We start from the raw sequence: 18,061 nt of genomic DNA, 5'->3' as shown, positions 1-18,061 counted from the left end.
TGGAGAGACAATACTGACCCAAAATGGAGAGAATCACGACGACGAAATCAAAGAGATTCCAAGGCTCTTTAAAGTAATAATGGCGGAGCGCAAACACTTTGAGACTGCACTCGGCTGTGAAGATGACGATGAAAAACATGTTGAGGTAATCGAGAATGTTGGACAAGATCTGGTGCGGCTTGTACTGGTCCAGCGTCATGGTTAACATGTTCAATCCGATGAACAACATGATAATCATGTCAAACTTTTTATTGGTGACGATTTGAAACACGATCGCTTGTGGCCGCCACTTAATTTTCGCACCGAAATAAGAATTAGTAATCAATCAACATTTTGATCAAGTAATAAAATAAAAATAATATTTTTACTTGAGGTCTGGGAATAGCTTTCAGCGGTTTCTTGGAGCCCATCTTCTTCATGGCGCTGTAGTATTTCTTCTGGTCTTCTGTCATGAACATTTCGAGCGAGCCACCGGCTTTCTTCTTTTGCTCGTTGAAATTGTCAATGATGACTCCAATAAAGAGATTGAGCGTGAAGAAGGAGCCGAAGATAATAAAGAAGACAAAGTAGAGGTACATGTAGATATTGACTTCTCTCTTCGGCTGCTCGTCCACCTGCCAATTTAAAAAATACCGTTTGTGGTGAGTTTTTTTTTTTTTTTTTTTCAATGAAGAAAATGAGCGAATTAATTTTGATTTACATCTCTGGAGTCGGTGGCATCCCTCATGATCTGCATCCAACCTTTGAAAGTGGCGACTTGAAAGAGCGATAGGTAGGCCTTGCCTACGTGGTCAAAGTTCATGGGCGAGTTTTGCCAGGTGTAGTTGCTGCTGGCCTTCTCAATGCACTGGGTCTTATTCTTGACAAATTCAACGGAGACGATTTCACCTTCGGCGTCGACACACTGTCAAAACAATTCGATAATTATTTGAATTTCTGAAATATACTGAGATTTTGCTATGACATTACCTTGTAGTATTTACCGGCGAACATTTGAACTCCCATGATGGCAAAAATGAGCCATAGAATGAGACAGACCAACAACACGTTGAAAATGCTGGGAATGGCCTGGATGAGTGCGTTAACCACCACCTAGACGGGGATGAAGGGATCGTTTCGCAAAATGGACAGGATTTTGAAAAAAAAGACAATTAGATTGGGTTTCGCAAAAAGAGAGTAGTATTTCCACCACCACATTCGAATTGTTTTTCTTGCTTGCTTTTTTAGGGGAGGGAACAGAACCGAGTCGAAACAGAGAAACCGACCTTGCTGTTTTTACATTCAAATCTTGCACTAGCAAACAGTATACAGTGATCTCTCATCAGTCATAACCATTCGAGAGAAAAAAGGAATGTAAGATGTGTAAAATAAAAAATGAATTCTATCCATTATTTAATATATGAACGAGATGTAGATACGGAAAAAAAATTTGCATGCGAGTTCTCGACTTTATGTTGTATATTAACGATTTGTATACGTTTTAAAATTGGAAATCAACTATATAAACGCATGCCTCGACTAAACGATTCTCATCTGATCGTTGATAGCTTTCTTTTGTCAGATTAATCTTCTAAATTGAATGGGTTGGTCTGTTCTTATGACTGAACTCTAATGGAATGCTAATTTTCTTGGATATTTCTGCATATGTACAAGTACTTATTTTGCAGTGCTTGTAAAATACGTATGCGGATTGATATGTATATCGATTAAACTCGGTCTCGGATGATTCGGGCGCAATTAGTGCTTGTTTTCCAATGACGGAGCCAAGTTATTTGACGTTTGAAATTGATCGTCAATTCGTCAAAGACTTGCGATGAAGACTGGAGAGAAAGAGAATAAAAGAGTATACAGTCAAGAGATTGACAGAGAGAGAGAGAGAGTAGTAGAATTAGAATAGGAGGGGAAAGAGTATGAACCAGCACGTCGTCGTTCATGTAGAGAGATCAAAGTGAAATCATGCTTGAAAATGGCTTTCCACTCTGTTTTATTGCGATCTTTTCCCTGCCATCACCCGACCGCGTTGTTCAGACGAAGAGAAAGCCAGGAAACACGGAGAATATAATGCGGGTATATATATGTCAGAGTTTACTGAAGATCAATCATGCAACATGGTTTGGCCGGAATTGACGAGCACTATCAAATACAGTACGCCAGTACTCAGAGCCCCCCACTCTGTGTATAAATTGGGTGTGGCCCGTTGGCAAGCGGGGGAGCCCATGGCGAACATGCGATTCCAGCGTAGTGATTGCCACACACAAACACACAAACGACACAATGCGCATGCCAAAAGAGCGAAAAAAGCTTCGAAAGAAAAAAGAATAAAGACGAAAAATACATAAGGGTGATGATGATATCAAACGGGAAGGTGTTTAGAAAGAAAAAGAAAGAACGAATAACATCAAGAGTGTTTTTCATCATCATATGGTATATGGTTTTGTTTACCCTCATGCCCTGAAAGCGAGCCAAAGCCCTCAGCGGTCTCAGCGCTCGCAACGTCCGCATCGTTTTGAACGCTTGAATCTTGCCGCCGCCAAAAAGCGAGGCCACATAATTCACCAGCGACACCTGAACACACACAACACGAACACAATTACAACTCGGGATTCGGGAGAGATTTTTTGTTTTTGTTTTTTGTCTGTCTGTCTGTCTCTAGATTATTTCTTTTCTTCAAGATGAAGGAAAGAAACATGAGCATCGACATTTAATAATTGCCATAACGTCTTGATGGCAGAAATATTACATGACTGGATATGGCCAGAGATGAAAACTCAAAATGAAAAAAAAGAAAGAAAACACGCACACGCACGCCACCACACACATTGAGAAATCGCAATCACGCCCACAAGATGTAAAAAGTGTCAAGAGAGTGAGCGAATAGATCCACACAAGTCCTAAAACAGACGCTATGTAGACCTATTTAATGTATACATAGTATTTAATGTTTTGTTTGTTTGTTTGTTTTTTGAAAAAAATAATCGATTCGTATTCTCGGCCAAGAACGAGAACCAGAAATCAAAAGCCAGAAACAACGAAAAACACAAAATGGACATTGCGGAAAAAAAGAAATAATAATAATAATGGAATGTATATAATAGCGGACAGCAGAAGGAGGAGAGAGCACAGACAGCACGCGAAGGCTAGAATAGAGAGAAAAGCGACGGACATTAGACACATTTGAAGGACGGCAAGATAGTACATATGCTGCATACAGTTCGGCCGCTCAATATAGACACACCCCAAGCGGGTTCACGCGGAAAGACGTTGAGCGCTATGTGGTTTTTGCGGAGAAGATGAAATGAGTCGGAGAGAGAAAGATGGTTAAGAATTGAGTTGTTTTAGTGGAAATATAGAAGAGAAAATACGCGAGTCTTCTTTGATATGGCGATTAACTATCCTTCTTCGATATCTCGTGACTAGATACGTTTCAATCGTGTAATCGTTTGGTTCTGTTCCGTGGCAGATCACCCTACATACACACACACACATAACAGTCCTACATACTAATTAAATGTGCTTTTCGTATTTTTAGAGCTTGGCGGTTATTCCCCTGGCAGATGACGACAGCTGAGATTGTTGCCCTTTGCTCAGTTTGGCTTTTTTTGTTTTGTTTTGTTTTCAAATATAACGGGCGGTAGTAGAAGAGTAGACACAAGTACTTAAAAACTTACACGCATGCCCTCCCAGCGCGAAACGGCACGCAACGGTCTGAGTGCCCGCAGTGTGCGCATCGAGCGGAAAGCCGGGATATCGGCCATCCCGGCCAGAGTAGCCGCCAAGTTGACCAGCGAGAGCTAATGGAGTCACAAACAAGTTTAATGCCGTGGAAAAAATAAAAATAAATAAAACGAAAAAAAAAAATGTCAACATCACATAAGGTAATAATAATATGCAGCAGCTCGCGGGTCACCGCATGTGCACACTCTTTGCGGCCTTAATTATACGGCTAGATATACACACAGGCCTAAACATCTATTTAAGCGGAGGGGGGAGAGTTATATAGTATATACGCTGTATACATGTTACAACGACGGATTCGTCTGTCTGTCCGCTTGCGCGTGCACCAAACAGCACGCCAAAAGAAAACGGGAGAGAAAAAAAAAAGGGAAAAGGGAGGAAGGAAGGAAGAAGAAGAGAAGAATGGCTACATCAAAAAGTCGGCGAGCGTCACGCCACTGCGCGGAACTGGCTGCCCTTTAAAAACACAACCGATCGATTAGTCACACGATCAATATCAGCACACAGCACAAAGATACGGGCGAAAAAATGCAGACAGACGGCTCTCCTTCTTTTCCTGTAATGAAACTTTCAGCCAAACGAAATAAATAACACAAAAATAGCCTGAAATAAACAAGGAAAAGAAACATTAATCTAGTTTTTTTTTGTCGTACTCCTCGGCTATCTATATAATACTCTCACACGATGACATTCATTCAAATTTGTCGTCTCTTATAATATTTTGAACCGTCTTTTGTTTGTTTTTTTCGATTGGTCGGCGTGCACGCGCGTCTTTTGATTTTGTTTCTCTCTTAGAATTTGTACCATGACGATGATGAAATCCAGCCAACACCAGGCGTTGGTGAAGTAGTTCTTGAAGCCGAGCGCCAGCCACTTGATGAGCATCTCAATGAAAAAGATGACGGTAAAGATTCGGTCCATGTAGTACAAGATATCTTGAAGAACGGGCCTCTCCGATAAGTAGATGTCCTCCAGGGCCTGCTCGTTCATTCGATTGGAGAGTCAATAATAAGCAGCCGTCCCCCTCTTATTATTATTATTAAGATTTCTCTCGAGTCAAAGTAATATCTTACGAGAGCCAAACTGGAGAGGAGGATCATGATGATAACGGCCGTCTCAAAGTACTTGTTTTCGATGAGCCGAAAAGTCTTGAGTCGCAGCATGGCCCAGCCCTGCCAGAACGGCGAATCGTCGTTGCCTTTGATAATTGGAATCTTCTCGTACCAGTGGTCGGGAAAACAAGCGTCCGGGTATTGAGGATCTTCATCGCTGTCCACCCGAGCAGCAACTTTAACCACGGCCGCCTCTGCCGCTAGTCCGTCATCTTCGCCCTCGACTTCGGCCGGTCGAGCTTCTTCTTCATCGTCTTCCTCGCCGTCGCCTTTGAAGCTTTCGACGTCATCTGATATGTGGGAGGGTGAAAAGATCAATACGCATTCAATTCCAGTCATAGACTCCCCTTCACAGGGAAAAAAAGGATCAATCCTTGTCATCATTGATCCTTCTTTCATTCTCTTTACTTTCTTTTCCCAGGATTCATTCCCTTTCTCTGTGTCTCCCGTAATCGCACAGTGGACACGGACAGTGTGCAGAGGATCAGAGTCTATCAATCCTTACACACAGCAACAAGTATATATATATAACAAAGTCAATGGGGAGTGGGCTAGGATCGTTACCTGGAAAGCCGTCCAAATCTTCTTTGCTGGCATTGCGCTTCTCGTCGTAATAGTCGACCCGTAAGCTACCTTTATGACTCTCATCCCTCGTTATCCGGTGGCAATGACTCCCGTACGATTGGTAACTGTTGCACAAACCCAAACAAGGATCGACGTTAGGCTCTTGATGCGGCGATAATAGATAGTTGTCATTTACCTGATGGTGTCGTCGTCTTTGGGATTTTTACGGCAGTCAATGTCGAGGACCAGCTCGTCCGGCCGTTTTTTAGTGCTGTTGGGACAGACGGCCGAAGTGTTGTTGGCTCCTTTCTTGTTCTTCAATTTGCTCATCGATTCATCTGCCAAATGATAACAAGAAACGTGGAATAAGTGGAAGAGTTCCAGCTGAATTGGACGGCCAAAAAGGGGATTGATAGGAGTGAAAGGGGGGTAGGATGGGGGGGGGGGGGGAGTTAAAAGTGATGTGATCAAAAAGGAGGAGGAGGATATGTGTGCAAATTGTGTCGGTTTCGAATGCGGAATACCGCGCATGACGCTGTCTACGGCGTCGTAACCCTGCAGTTCAACGGGCGTCGGCGCTGTGCCATCGGCGTTGCCGCTATTGTTGGCCATCTTGGCCGCCCCAGTATTGTTCATCTCGACATCCGTCTCGCGGTTCATGTCTGCAGCAGCCGGCGATTTCACCCGAGACACAGAAACAATCACGAAAAGGAGAGACAAATAACAATAAGCAAAGAATCTTTTGTCGCCTGCTAAATTTTAGTTTTTGTTTTTTTTTTTAAATAAGAGAAAAGCTTTTCTTGAGAATGACGCGGGGTATTTTAGTTCTTGTCTATATAAAGGGACCGGGGCGTGAAATGAAACAAAAATACCACGGGCAGAAACACAATTTAACAACCACTACTGGCCAATATAACCAAATCACAAAATGGCGTCAAACCGCAATCAAAAACAAGCAACTCGCAGCTATTTTTACGACGATTTGTATATGCCGCCGTATATGGCAGAGCTGCCGGGCATGCCTTGACGCGCGAAAATTAAAAACGAACAACTCAAATTTGCAAATGAAGAAAAAATCATATAAAATTCATCAAATGCTGAGAAGAAAAAAATAAAATAATTCATTTGCCGAGAAATGTATCTATAGACGTTGTTCCCGTGCGATGACACAACGCTGGCCCCCCGAAAATCAAATGGCCATTGATAAATAGTGTGCTACATATTTGTTTGGGGAATTATTAGCGATTTCATAGCGGGGACTATTTTGTTTTTTTGTTTTTTGAAGGCAGCAAAGAACTCTAATATAACACCAAGTGTAGACACAACTACTGATCGAGAATCTGGTATAGGTTAAAAAAAAATGATTTTTAGCTGGCAGTTGATAGAAATAAGGGTGTGATATGACTATATGTACATCCGCATGAAAGGAAGGAAAGACGACAATTTTTTTTATGAGTTCATGACAACCGGGATATGGTTAATTTTGGTTACCAGTTACAAGTTACAACTGAAAGTGAATAGAGAATCAAATCAAATACAAAAGAAAAAATAATAATACATTGATGGAAGAAGAGGAAGAATAGATATATGCAGCAAAGAGTTTGAGCAAGAGAAGACTACTACGGGAACTACGGATGTAGAAAAAGATGGAATCGTGAGCTAATGTACTTCCGGTTCACCATTGATATAAAGTGTCTCTACACACAAAACCAAACAATCCAAACCGAATAGAATCAAGATAATCGAGGTCTAATGTAGGAGGGGGTGAAAAGCGCTGACTAATATATGAAATAACAATTACATAGACTCTATCTAATGTATACACATATACTATGCAGTATATGCGATCACTACTACATTAAATTGGATATTGATTAATGATATGATATGAGATAAGTTGGGATACATACACTTGTAGAATGGCCTGAGTTTCATGTACGTTATATCCCGGAACGCTGCGTTTTTGTTTTGTTTTTTGTTGTTGCAAGGCCCCCAAAAGACAAGAGAGACAAAGAAAGAAAGAGAGAGAGAAAAAACAGAGAAAATGGTGAAGAAAGAGAAGAGAAAAATCAAAATAAAATAGTTGCAACAGTAGCAGATTGAAACGCAACAAATTCTAAACAAGTCGATCGAGGCTGCTACTATAGTATATAGAATATATATAACGACGGCCCTTATTATATGATTTATCCACTGGATTATTATTAATAAAAATACACCAAGACTTTATTTTTGTCATTTTACTTTGTTGCCGATGTTGGCGTGAAAGAGACTGATTTTATGGAGAGGGAACGTAGTATATAGAAAAAGATAGAGGCGCCAAATACGAAATGAACAACCGATGTTATGTGCGGTCTGTAAATGTATTTAGTTACTGCGGAACTGGAAATCCGCCATCAATTCGCTTCGTTACGGCCTTTTCCTCATTCTTTTTTTTTTTATTTATTTTTTATTTGTTTGTGTATGTGTGTTCGTGTGTTTTTGGTCGTCTCTCTCATTGGCTGTTTGTGAGCCCACGCACGCGATGCCACTGTTCGTTCGTTGGATGTTGTTAAGGAAATTGAATCGAGCCAAGCCCCGGGAGCGCGTGTCAATCTTTGTAATGGAACGGAAAAAAAGAGGAGCAGCAGCAGCTAGCACGGAGCTTGACAAATCATAATGATAAAGGCAGAGCAACCGAATCAGCGTGCGGACTGTGGACGAGTCGCGTACGAGTCTCAATCCGGCGACATATCCGGATCCGACCGCTCGGCAAACTTTGTTCGTTTTAGTTTCCTCCCGTTCAGTCCGATTTCAAGACAACAACCACAACAACCACAGGAAAAGGAAAAGAAAACAATAACAAAACAAACGACGATGATAATAATAATTGACTTACTATCGTCAAGAGGAACACAGCACATCATGTGGTGATGTACTGTTGCCCTTTTCTTATTTGAATGATTTTACTCTAAATGACGTCATAGTCGTCTATTTATTGAACCAAGAAAGATGTTCTTCAACGTTATAAGCTGATCGCATTAACGACGACCGTGACTTCATTAACCAAACTGTCAAAATGCCCTTAATGCGCAATTCTAATCAAACTGATGATTACATCAGAGATTAGGGACCCGCGCTTAAACGCGATGGCCGAGAGTAAAATCAGACAAAAGAAATTCAATCAAAAAAGACGTCACGTTTTTTTGTTTTACAAGATATCGCCCCCAAATGTCTCGTCTACTGGTAATTGTGTGCACGAAGAGAATATAAACGAAAGACTAGATCTCTCGTTTGATGTTTCGTGTCAAACGACACGACCCCACACTGAAAATGAAAAGGACCAATTTGGAAAAGGGGCAACTCACCTGGCGCTCTCTGGTCGGAGATCTGGTTGGTCAATTTCGAGCGTATCATGCGGAATCCGTTGGAAACGGAACGGCGGACCCAGCGCTTGAATCGCGAGATCCGATTGAAGGCCTCCGTCAACTTGTTGGTGTCGTTGTCCACCTGTGGAGCCGATAGGTTCGAGGCGCCAAAGCTGCTGAGCAACAAGGCTAAAAAGAGGTTCAACACCTACACAAAAACCCACCAAATCAAAAATGAAAACCACATCATTATCTGCTTATTCCGCCGAGACGTAATACAATCCAAACAACAGACCACAAGGTTGCCGATGACGACCGTGGCCAGGAAGAACGGGATGCAGGTGGAATCGCCGACCAGCATACAATCCCACATGGATTCGACCCATTCGCCGCAGAGGACTCGGAACACGATCATGAACGAGTGCATGAAATCCATGAAATGCCAACGCGGCAGCTCCTTGTTCGGGAACCGATCCACATTGTCTGTACCAACACACACACAGACGATTGAGAGAGGGATTAAAATCAACAAGAGAGGGCCGGCCCATGGAATGATGGGAATCTATATGCGACGCGTACCGATGTAGTTTTTGCCGAAGAGCTGCATGCCCATGACGGCGAAGATGAAGATGATGATGCACAAGACGAACGTCAAGTTACCCAGGGCGCCCACCGTTTTTCCCATAATGGAGATGAGCAAGTTGAGCGTCGGCCACGATTTCGCTAATTTGAACACTCGCAACTATCGGGACAGACGAGGTGGACGGGACGGATGGAAAAGAGGATTGTCAATGCAATTGTGTGGCGACAGATGAGCGGAGACTACTATATGATAAGGAAATTACCAATCGGAATGAGCGGAGGACGGACAAGCCTGAGACACCTTCCAGGCCGAGCTCGAGGAGCGACAGAAAGACGATGATGAAATCGAAGATGTTCCAACCCTCTCTGAAATAGAATTTCGGGCTGATGGCGATCAGTTTGAAGGTGGCCTCAATGGCGAAAGTGGCCGTGAAGAACTGCAATTTCAGTCCGGTCCATTATTTTAATTAAAAAACAAAAAAAAAAAACATTTAGAAAAGAATTTCTAGAATGAAAAGACAAAAATAAGACAAAATTTACGTAGTTTCCCATTTTGAGGGCTCGACTCATCTCCTCGTTCATGCCGTGGTGATCGAGTGCCATGAAGAGCGTGTTGACGACGATGCACAGCGTGATGAAGAGTTCAATGAATGCGTCGTAGACGAAAAGGCTGATGAGCCTCTGGAAACTGACCCAGTAAGGCGAGCAGTCCCACACACAGCAAACGTCCAGATATTTGAGTGAAAGGGCCAGCAGTCGCTCCTTGATCTTGGGACCTTCGTCCTCCTCATTCACCGCGTCTGTCGACGACAGCAAATGACATCATTCCCCCACTCTTCCAATCCGAAAATTGCAATGCAAAAAGGAATATAGAAAATAATCAAACTCACGTGAATGGAGACGATGCTCTCGATGCTCTCCGTGGTGGTGGTGCTGGACCATCCGCTCGGGTCCCATGTCGTGCATGGCAATAGCATCTAAATCATCATCAGCTGAAATTAAGTGACAATTATTGTATGATGAATAATAATCGATCAAGTAATAATAATCCTGTGAACATTGCCAACCTTTGAGATCGGCAATGGCGTGTTTCTGGCTCTGCTCGATAAACGGATTGTCCATGGCGTTGTGATCCTATGGAATTAATTGACACACAATCTAAAATCAGTCTCAATTGAATTAATGCCCATAGGGCGAGGAGGGGGGAACTCGTCGTCGATCAATATTGTTAATAGTTAGTCTGCTGGACATGGCACCAACAACAAGAGCCGAATAATAATAGAAAAAAACGAGGACACTGGTCATTACGTAATCATGATTTTGATTGTGATGATGATGATGATAGTGTCGGCTGTGCTCGACGACCAGGTCGGGCACGAGCGTCGGTCGGCTGGCACTGGAGGCGTTGGCCGCTGCCACCCTGTTGGCAGCGGATCGATAGTCCTTGCCGCCGCCGCTCATGGCCGGCGGCTTCCCGTTGAGCAGATCCCCGTGAGAATTGTACGACATCCGAGACATGTGCGACGTGTACGACGCCTGTCTAGAACCTAAAATAGAGATGAACACGCTCTTATAATAACACTTGTCTGACTCGACTCTCTCACTCCGTCGTTATTGCTAATTAATCAATGCACAGCACACGACTCCAGCGGTGCGGAGAGACAGCAGCCGTCGCTTTTGGCTTAGGGAGTTTTTGTCTTTGCGACTATAAAGAGGAAAATCACCGGGATTTTCCTTCCCCCCCGCCATGCATCACTATATTATATAAGCCAATCTGGAATTTGAAGATGCCAAGAAATCTCTCAATAAACTAAATAACCAGTTGGCCATTAGCGTTTGGCCGCAATCCAAGCCGATGATAATACATACAACGGGCCACAACGGGCAATATGGAGTGGCCGGGCAACTCGACTAACGTGGGCTGATTGTGCTGGGCTCATCACATATGGCGCCGGGCCAAAATTAGGCCCGTCGTCGTTACAATAATCTCTGACATACGAGACACCGACTGCTGCTGCTGATCAACTCTCTTCTTTCGTTTAGTTTTTAATAGACCAAGCAAAGGATTGACTAACGACACAAGCAACTGGATTTATATCCCTCAAATCTTTTTGGGTTTCTTTTGTTGAGTTGTTGTTGGGATTTAAAGTTGAATAGAAAAGGGAATCCATGAGATCAAGATTCCTCAATGTCTTAGAGAGGTGACGGGCTAGTTGATTCCATCGCCGGATGGGTAGAAAAACAAAATTCCGGGGAAAAAGGAGAGAGAATCAAAATAAATCGGGTAATCACTTGGTATTATACTCCGATAGGATTGATTTTCCCCAGTGACGACTGCCGGCCCCCCTGGATAGTAAAAGGAGACGACGGTTGTACTACTTTGCGAGTTAGTTGCCGTGACAGAAAAGGCTCAAACTCTCTCGGCAACCGTCACTTTTACACACCCGGAATATACGTCTGCTGGATTCAATCGAAGCCAAATCGATCATTATATATCCGCAGGGGGTTAGTAATAATAAGAGTAGACGAGTCGAGAGACCAGGGACGAGAGTTGCTGGACAGGTTCAGTCAATGTCCAATCACGGAACAGTTAGTGAGAGAGACACGGTTACTTGCCGGACACACAAAGGGGCCGTTCGGGGCCAGCACTTACCGAGGTTGTTGAGGGCGTAGGGGGGAACAACAATTGCGCCGTTGTCCTCGGACATGGGCGTCACGGCGGCCGAGTCGTCGGCGTACGGCAAATGCTCCTGGGCGTCCAGGTAAGTGGAAAGAACCAGCGGCTTACGGTCGGCGCTGCTGCTGTTGTTGTTGGCGCCGCCCATCCGCCGGGGCCCGTTCCGCCACGTGAACTGGTGGCTACCCCTGGACGCCCGGCGCATTGCAAACGGCGATCCAGGTAGACTCAGGCTGGCCTAAAATGAAAAAAAAAATTAGAAAAACGATGAATGAAGCTGCTGGGCAAACAGCCGAACATCCGATGGATGAAATTTTACTTTGCGGACGCGGCCGTTGATTTTCATCCGCGAATCGCTGACATTGCCGCCGCCCAGGAGGGAATCGACGTCGTCGGATTTGATGCTCATTTTTTCGCGGATGCTGTAGTCGCCGTCGTGACCGTTGCCTCCGCCTGGACCGCCGCCGCCGGCCAGCGAACTTCTGCCTTCCGGCGGGGCTCCCTGGCCGCCGACGAACATCTCGTAACTTTGACAGGAGAAATCCGACGGCGATTTGTTCATCCGGGCTTCGCGCTCCTCTTCTCTCGTCGCCGCAGCCGCTTCCGCTACCTGTGCAACCACCACCCCGCCCAAAAAATAAACATCCGGTCATCCGCGCCATTGTCCTCCTCACACAACAAGTTACGAAATCAAATTAAACGTCAAAGTTTTCCCAAGGAATAAAAATAGCCATTTCGATTTCTTTTTTTTTTTTTTTTAGAACAATGACGTAACAATGAATGATAGATGAGACTGACCCTGATGGCCTCCTCCTCCAAGAGGGCGGCCTCCTCCTCCTCTTCGGCCTTCTTCTGCAACTCGTCGTAGGACATGGCGACGATGGCCAAGATGAGATTGAGTAAGTAGAAGGAGCCGAGGAAGATGATGACGATGAAGAAGAGCATGTGCCACGGGCCGGCCGTTCTCAGCACCAGCTGGTACAAGTTCTCCCAGTAGTCTTGCATCATCAGCCGGAACGAGGAGAGCAACGCCCAGCCGAAGCTGTCGAATGACGTGTAGCCGTAGTTGGGATTGTCCCCATAACCCTGCAGACACGTATAGTTCTCCGGGCACGGCCTGGTTCGTTTTTTTTTTATCCACATAAAACAATTATAGAATTGACGTCTCAACGGCATATTCACACAGAAATATATAACAAATAAGGGTCTCCGTCCTCTCCTCTTAAGTGGCTGGCTCTTTTTATCTGTCGGCTGCTTTTATGGATGACCCCAAAACAACCGAAAAGAAAAGCAAAGGAAGACAAAAATCACGTTGGCTTACCCAGCGCCGGAGGAATTGCCGCAAAGAGGATAGTTGTCAGTGTCGTCCTTATACCAATTGGCTGTATAACAGTGAAAGAAAAAAAAGGGAAATAGAATCAGATGTGCGCAGGGAGTTGGGGATCAGAGATCAAAAACCCCACAATAATAGGATTACAGCACGCGATATATAGTAGCCCCATATACACAGCAGCCCCCCCCCCCCCCAAAAAGATATTTTTTGTGTTTCCCAGGGACTGTGTCTTAATTGGGAGCATTGCGTCTCTCGTATTTCACCATTGCCGGGTGTGTAATCAACACTGTCAAGTCTTTTCTCTGCTGCTCTTTTTTCTTTTTTTTTCTTCTAATAATTACACATCGAGAAATATCAAGGCCGCCCGAGAGAGAGCCCATTGGCCGGCAATCAATTGCAAACGGTTATCATCATGGCGAAACTTACAAGAGTTTGAAACAAAGGCCTCGTAATTGTCGTCGGTCAAATTGCCGAATGATCCATCGCTGGGGAAGGAGCGGATGCACTTTTGCGTCAGGACGCCCATGTAGATCTGCAGGCCCAGCAGGGCGAAGACGGACAGCGAGAACAGCGTCAAGATGATGACGTCGCGCAGATTCTTCACCGACTCGATCACAGCTCCCACGATGGTCTTCAATCCTGATTTGTCCCACACATTCCAAACATTTTTCAAAATTAATGATTTCATTTCTGCATGACTTTATTGATTTTCATTCCGTCGGGTTATTTCAAATCAAAATGATTATTGCCGATATTAAATTATACTACAAGTAGTCTGGCGCTATCTGACCTGGGATAATGGCGACGGTTTTGAGCGCTCGCAAGACTCGGAACGTCCGCAATGCCGCCAGGTTTCCCAGATCGATTCCCATCGTCACGTACCTATATTTTTATACACACATTCCACGTTCCGTGTTTTGGTTGGGATTTTTTTGTTTTTTTTTTTATTCAGAGGGGTGGAGGGGAATTGGGATTTTTCGATGTCAAGTTATACACGTGATGGCCGATGTCGCGGTCACGCAGAGGGAGAGGAACACAGACACACACGCACAGAGAGAGAGAAAAAAAAAGAGAAAGAAACGAGAGAGACAAAAAGAAAAATGCTATTTTCTTGAACTCTCTCCCCCGCCAAATTGAAATATAATCAGTCATATACTCTATATGTATATAAGACTATGTATTATGGTATAGAAAGAAAAAAAAAGTCATTAGCCTTATAACTGAACCTAAAAAAAATAAATAACTGTGTAATATGTATAATAATGATAAATCGATTTCAATCGAAATCAAAGAGAGGATATGTATAGATATATAGGACAAGGTTACGTGTGGACTCTACTAATTACATCTTGGCTTTCTTCATGTTTTTTTTTTGTTTTTTTTTTTTTCAGAAGAGAGGAATAAAGCGACTAATCATCGATCAATCTGTTTTGTGAAAAATGATCAAAACTATAGATATGATGGGAACCAATTGGAGAAAAACTCAACCAAAAATAAAAACGAAAGGTTATATATCCAGCGAACGACATCTACAGCGACTAATATCAATTTCAAATGTAATACTGTAATAATAGAGAGACAGACACGCAGGTTCCTTTTGGATCATTGATCATTTTTTTTTAGAATAGAGAGCCCTATAGACGGAAATGAAAAAAATCTCTCAATCTATCAATAATAAATAATAGTCTATAGGCCATCAATGTCAATGATTCAATAGGACTGCGGAATGAAACTACCATCGAATTGATAATGTACGTATAAACTACACAGAGACGGCTATATCTTCCAAGTGTCTGAATTTTTCCATTTGAAATTATTTTGATTTGATATTGATTAGATTTTTTTTTTAAAGGCGAATAGATCAGATACTTTGAGAGATATAGGGGTCTCGGTCACACACGGAATAGACGGTCTTTCTCTAATATCGAACTAGTAGGTAACTAAATTTGCTTTGTTTGTTTGAAAATCAAGAGCGTGAAAAAGATGATACAGATTGTTCTAAATAGATTCTTCTAGACAGACACAGATAAAGAGAGAGAGAGAGAGCGATAGAATAACAGGAAAAAATAGGAGAGAGAGAGGAGAGAGAGAGAGAGAGAGAACAGAGAAACAAGAGAGATCGAAAGAGAGATAGATAGAAGGAAAGAAAAAGGCTGTCGATGAGACGCTACTCACGCTAAGGCAATGACAATGAAGTCGAGCCAATTCCATGCATCTCTAAGATATGTGAAGGGTTTCAAGATAAAGCCGCGGGCCATTACTTTGACCGCGGACTCGAACGTGTAGATCGATGTGAAGATCACCCTGCGTTCAGAAAAAATACAAAAGGAAAATTCCCAAGCCGACCAAAAACAGAAAACGAACGGGGGGTAATAATAATAATCAATAATAATGAGAATAATAATAATAATCAAAGACAAACTGGCCAACTGACAAGTATATAAATATCGAGAGAGATATAGAGAACGACCAACAAGAATTCAACCAAACAACAGAAACACGAAAAATAAAAAGGAACGTAGATAATAATAAATAATTTGTTGGGGAATAAATGTTAATATACGGTACGGTTTTGATCTGTATATACTGTAGTGTAACGTGAAGGTGGTGAGAAAAGAGTAGAAAGGGGAGATCAAAGATATCGACGACAAGGACGATTATATAGATATATAGATAGAAATATCTAGAAAAAACGAGACTCAACCGAACAAGATGAGGAAAATGTGTGACGAGGAATCAAGTAATAGTAAGGGGAGAACGAGACAACATCCAACAACAACAACACGTGTTATCTTTTGTTTTTTTTGGCTATCTTTTCATTATATCCTGCCGTTTGTCTCTTATATATATTTTTTCCCTTGGAGTTGTTGACGCAATTTGATGGCCGCGTCGATTGACGTCAGTATAAATCGCCATCAATAAAAACAGTAGCTGCACATTGTCCAACTCGAAAATAGAATCTCCTGTTTTATTTTTGTCGTGTCCAATTCAACGAGTTAAATTGATATTACCTTCGTCGGTTCTAGTGGATATACAACGGCGATATCCAACCACACGGATCATTACGTTTATTTTTTTTATTCTCTTTTCTATACTTGAGCTCGTGTATCGATTATTACCGGAGAGGTGAACAGCCAGCCAAGGCAATGCAAACTACTGTACTACCGAATGTCTATACCCGATGACGTCAAAAATATCGTGTACGCTGGCATTTCCATAATATAGAAAATCGTAACGGGTGTTTTCCTTCCTGTCAGGCCGGCACAGTTGACTATATACCCGCTCATTTTCAATTCACGATGCCTATCTGGCTATTTCAAATAGGAAACAAAATAAATAGCGGAAGGGGCTACATATGTAGGCGAACTCTGAATGACACAAGTTACAATTGATGGACCCGCCGACTTTGTCCGGTGATCGATGTCGTCTCTTTATTGTATGAATGGGCGGTTACATTCTCCGTGAAAACTGCTGCGCAATCTATACCGACTTATTATTATTACGGGGAGAGTCTATCTAATGTTTTGATAGGAGCCGAATTATAGATGAAGGTGGTGTACAGCTCCGCTCGATATCTCTCGTCGAATAGACGAAACCACAACGGCACCGCAATGTCGTTCCACACACTTTGATGGACGAGCTGCTTATTTCTTATTCCATTTATTGATTCTCGCCCTGTTGTCTGTGTGTGTGTGTGTGTGCTGTGACTAATGAGAATTCGGTTCTCACTCGCCATCGCTACATTTCGCCGGCGTTATTCACTCGAAACGGCCCCGAGTATCCTATATAGCTGCTATATAGCTGCTGTACCTTCCGTGGGCCGTCTCCTTTCTTCTCCTCAGACATCAATCAATACCCCTCCCTCTCTCCTGCGATAGATGGGCAGATAGAGTGGAAGATACACTGCTGCTCCTCTGTATAGAGAGAGAGAGTCTCTATACGTGTAACAAGCGATCTAATCTCGTTGATTATGCCACCCTTGTTTCGATTAAGGAGCTCGCACTGGCCAAATTGAAAGGAGCTCACAGCTATATAGGCGTCGAACTGCTTAGATATTCTCTCGACAGTTTATAGTGTGTCACCCGCACCCACCCGAGAAAATAAACATGAGCCATTATTAGATGATCCGCATTGACCTATTGGCCCTACACACATAACAGATCGGCGATCCTTATTTGGTTTTGTTTCCAACAAACAACAAGACAAAAAAATAAAAATAAAATAACTAACAATACAAATATGTATATACCAAGGAGAGAATGTTGCCAACGATTAGATGTAATGATCAAGGGGGATATATAGAGAGAATAGAACTACAAAGTCTTCTACTATACTTTTGAAGAAGAAAACGACCAGATTTGTGTGAGTGGGGTGATCAACTTGAACTCTCTTTTAAAAAAATTCGTGTGGAAAAGGGTTCGCAAGACAAAACTAGCAAAATTCCTAACTATGTAAGGGATTTATATTTGATGGGGTTTTTTTTTCAAATTATTTGCGAATATCCTACAGCTGCTTTTTTTGTTTGTTTTCTCAAGACAAAATGATTCCATACGAGTTTGATATGCTGTGTGCTGCTGCCGCTTTCCTCCATCACTCTGCAGTGTCACCACCACCATAGTCTCTAATTGCAGACAGGCCACCTTAAACAGTATATATCTCTTCGATGACCTGCTGGTGGCTCCCAGTATATAGACCCAGCACGGTTAATATG

At 42.9% G+C, this 18,061-nt stretch overlaps 1 protein-coding gene across 6 annotated transcripts in view; it reads right to left on the bottom strand.

Moving 5' to 3' along the window:
* Positions 1-18,061, bottom strand: part of LOC124190482 (sodium channel protein para-like) — a 39,601-nt gene that overhangs the window by 3,732 nt on the left and 17,808 nt on the right. For 2 of the 6 annotated variants that reach the window (XM_046583150.1, XM_046583154.1), the window contains 26 exons: positions 15,526-15,654; positions 14,141-14,232; positions 13,777-13,989; positions 13,339-13,399; positions 12,816-13,134; positions 12,337-12,627; positions 11,994-12,255; positions 10,649-10,887; positions 10,408-10,474; positions 10,231-10,332; positions 9,881-10,140; positions 9,604-9,777; positions 9,338-9,500; positions 9,054-9,241; positions 8,759-8,966; positions 7,322-7,366; positions 5,936-6,073; positions 5,608-5,749; positions 5,412-5,536; positions 4,809-5,137; positions 4,540-4,713; positions 3,669-3,791; positions 970-1,092; positions 701-904; positions 369-614; positions 19-289 (listed from right to left, as the gene is read on the bottom strand). In XM_046583150.1, coding sequence (XP_046439106.1) covers positions 19-289; positions 369-614; positions 701-904; positions 970-1,092; positions 3,669-3,791; positions 4,540-4,713; positions 4,809-5,137; positions 5,412-5,536; positions 5,608-5,749; positions 5,936-6,073; positions 7,322-7,366; positions 8,759-8,966; positions 9,054-9,241; positions 9,338-9,500; positions 9,604-9,777; positions 9,881-10,140; positions 10,231-10,332; positions 10,408-10,474; positions 10,649-10,887; positions 11,994-12,255; positions 12,337-12,627; positions 12,816-13,134; positions 13,339-13,399; positions 13,777-13,989; positions 14,141-14,232; positions 15,526-15,654 — 4,688 coding nt within the window. Of the gene's footprint in view, positions 1-18; positions 290-368; positions 615-700; positions 905-969; positions 1,093-2,442; positions 2,566-3,668; positions 3,792-4,539; positions 4,714-4,808; positions 5,138-5,411; positions 5,537-5,607; positions 5,750-5,935; positions 6,074-7,321; positions 7,367-8,758; positions 8,967-9,053; positions 9,242-9,337; positions 9,501-9,603; positions 9,778-9,880; positions 10,141-10,230; positions 10,333-10,407; positions 10,475-10,648; positions 10,888-11,993; positions 12,256-12,336; positions 12,628-12,815; positions 13,135-13,338; positions 13,400-13,776; positions 13,990-14,140; positions 14,233-15,525; positions 15,655-18,061 lie in introns of all 6 variants that reach the window. The other 4 variants (XM_046583149.1, XM_046583151.1, XM_046583152.1 and 1 more) reach the window with 3 other exon arrangements.

Source organism: Daphnia pulex, chromosome 3 (assembly GCF_021134715.1).
Source record: "Daphnia pulex isolate KAP4 chromosome 3, ASM2113471v1".
Lineage (NCBI taxonomy): Eukaryota > Metazoa > Arthropoda > Branchiopoda > Diplostraca > Daphniidae > Daphnia > Daphnia pulex.
The sequence above is the reverse complement of the archived record's forward strand: the minus strand, read 5'-3'. Positions and strand labels throughout refer to the sequence as shown.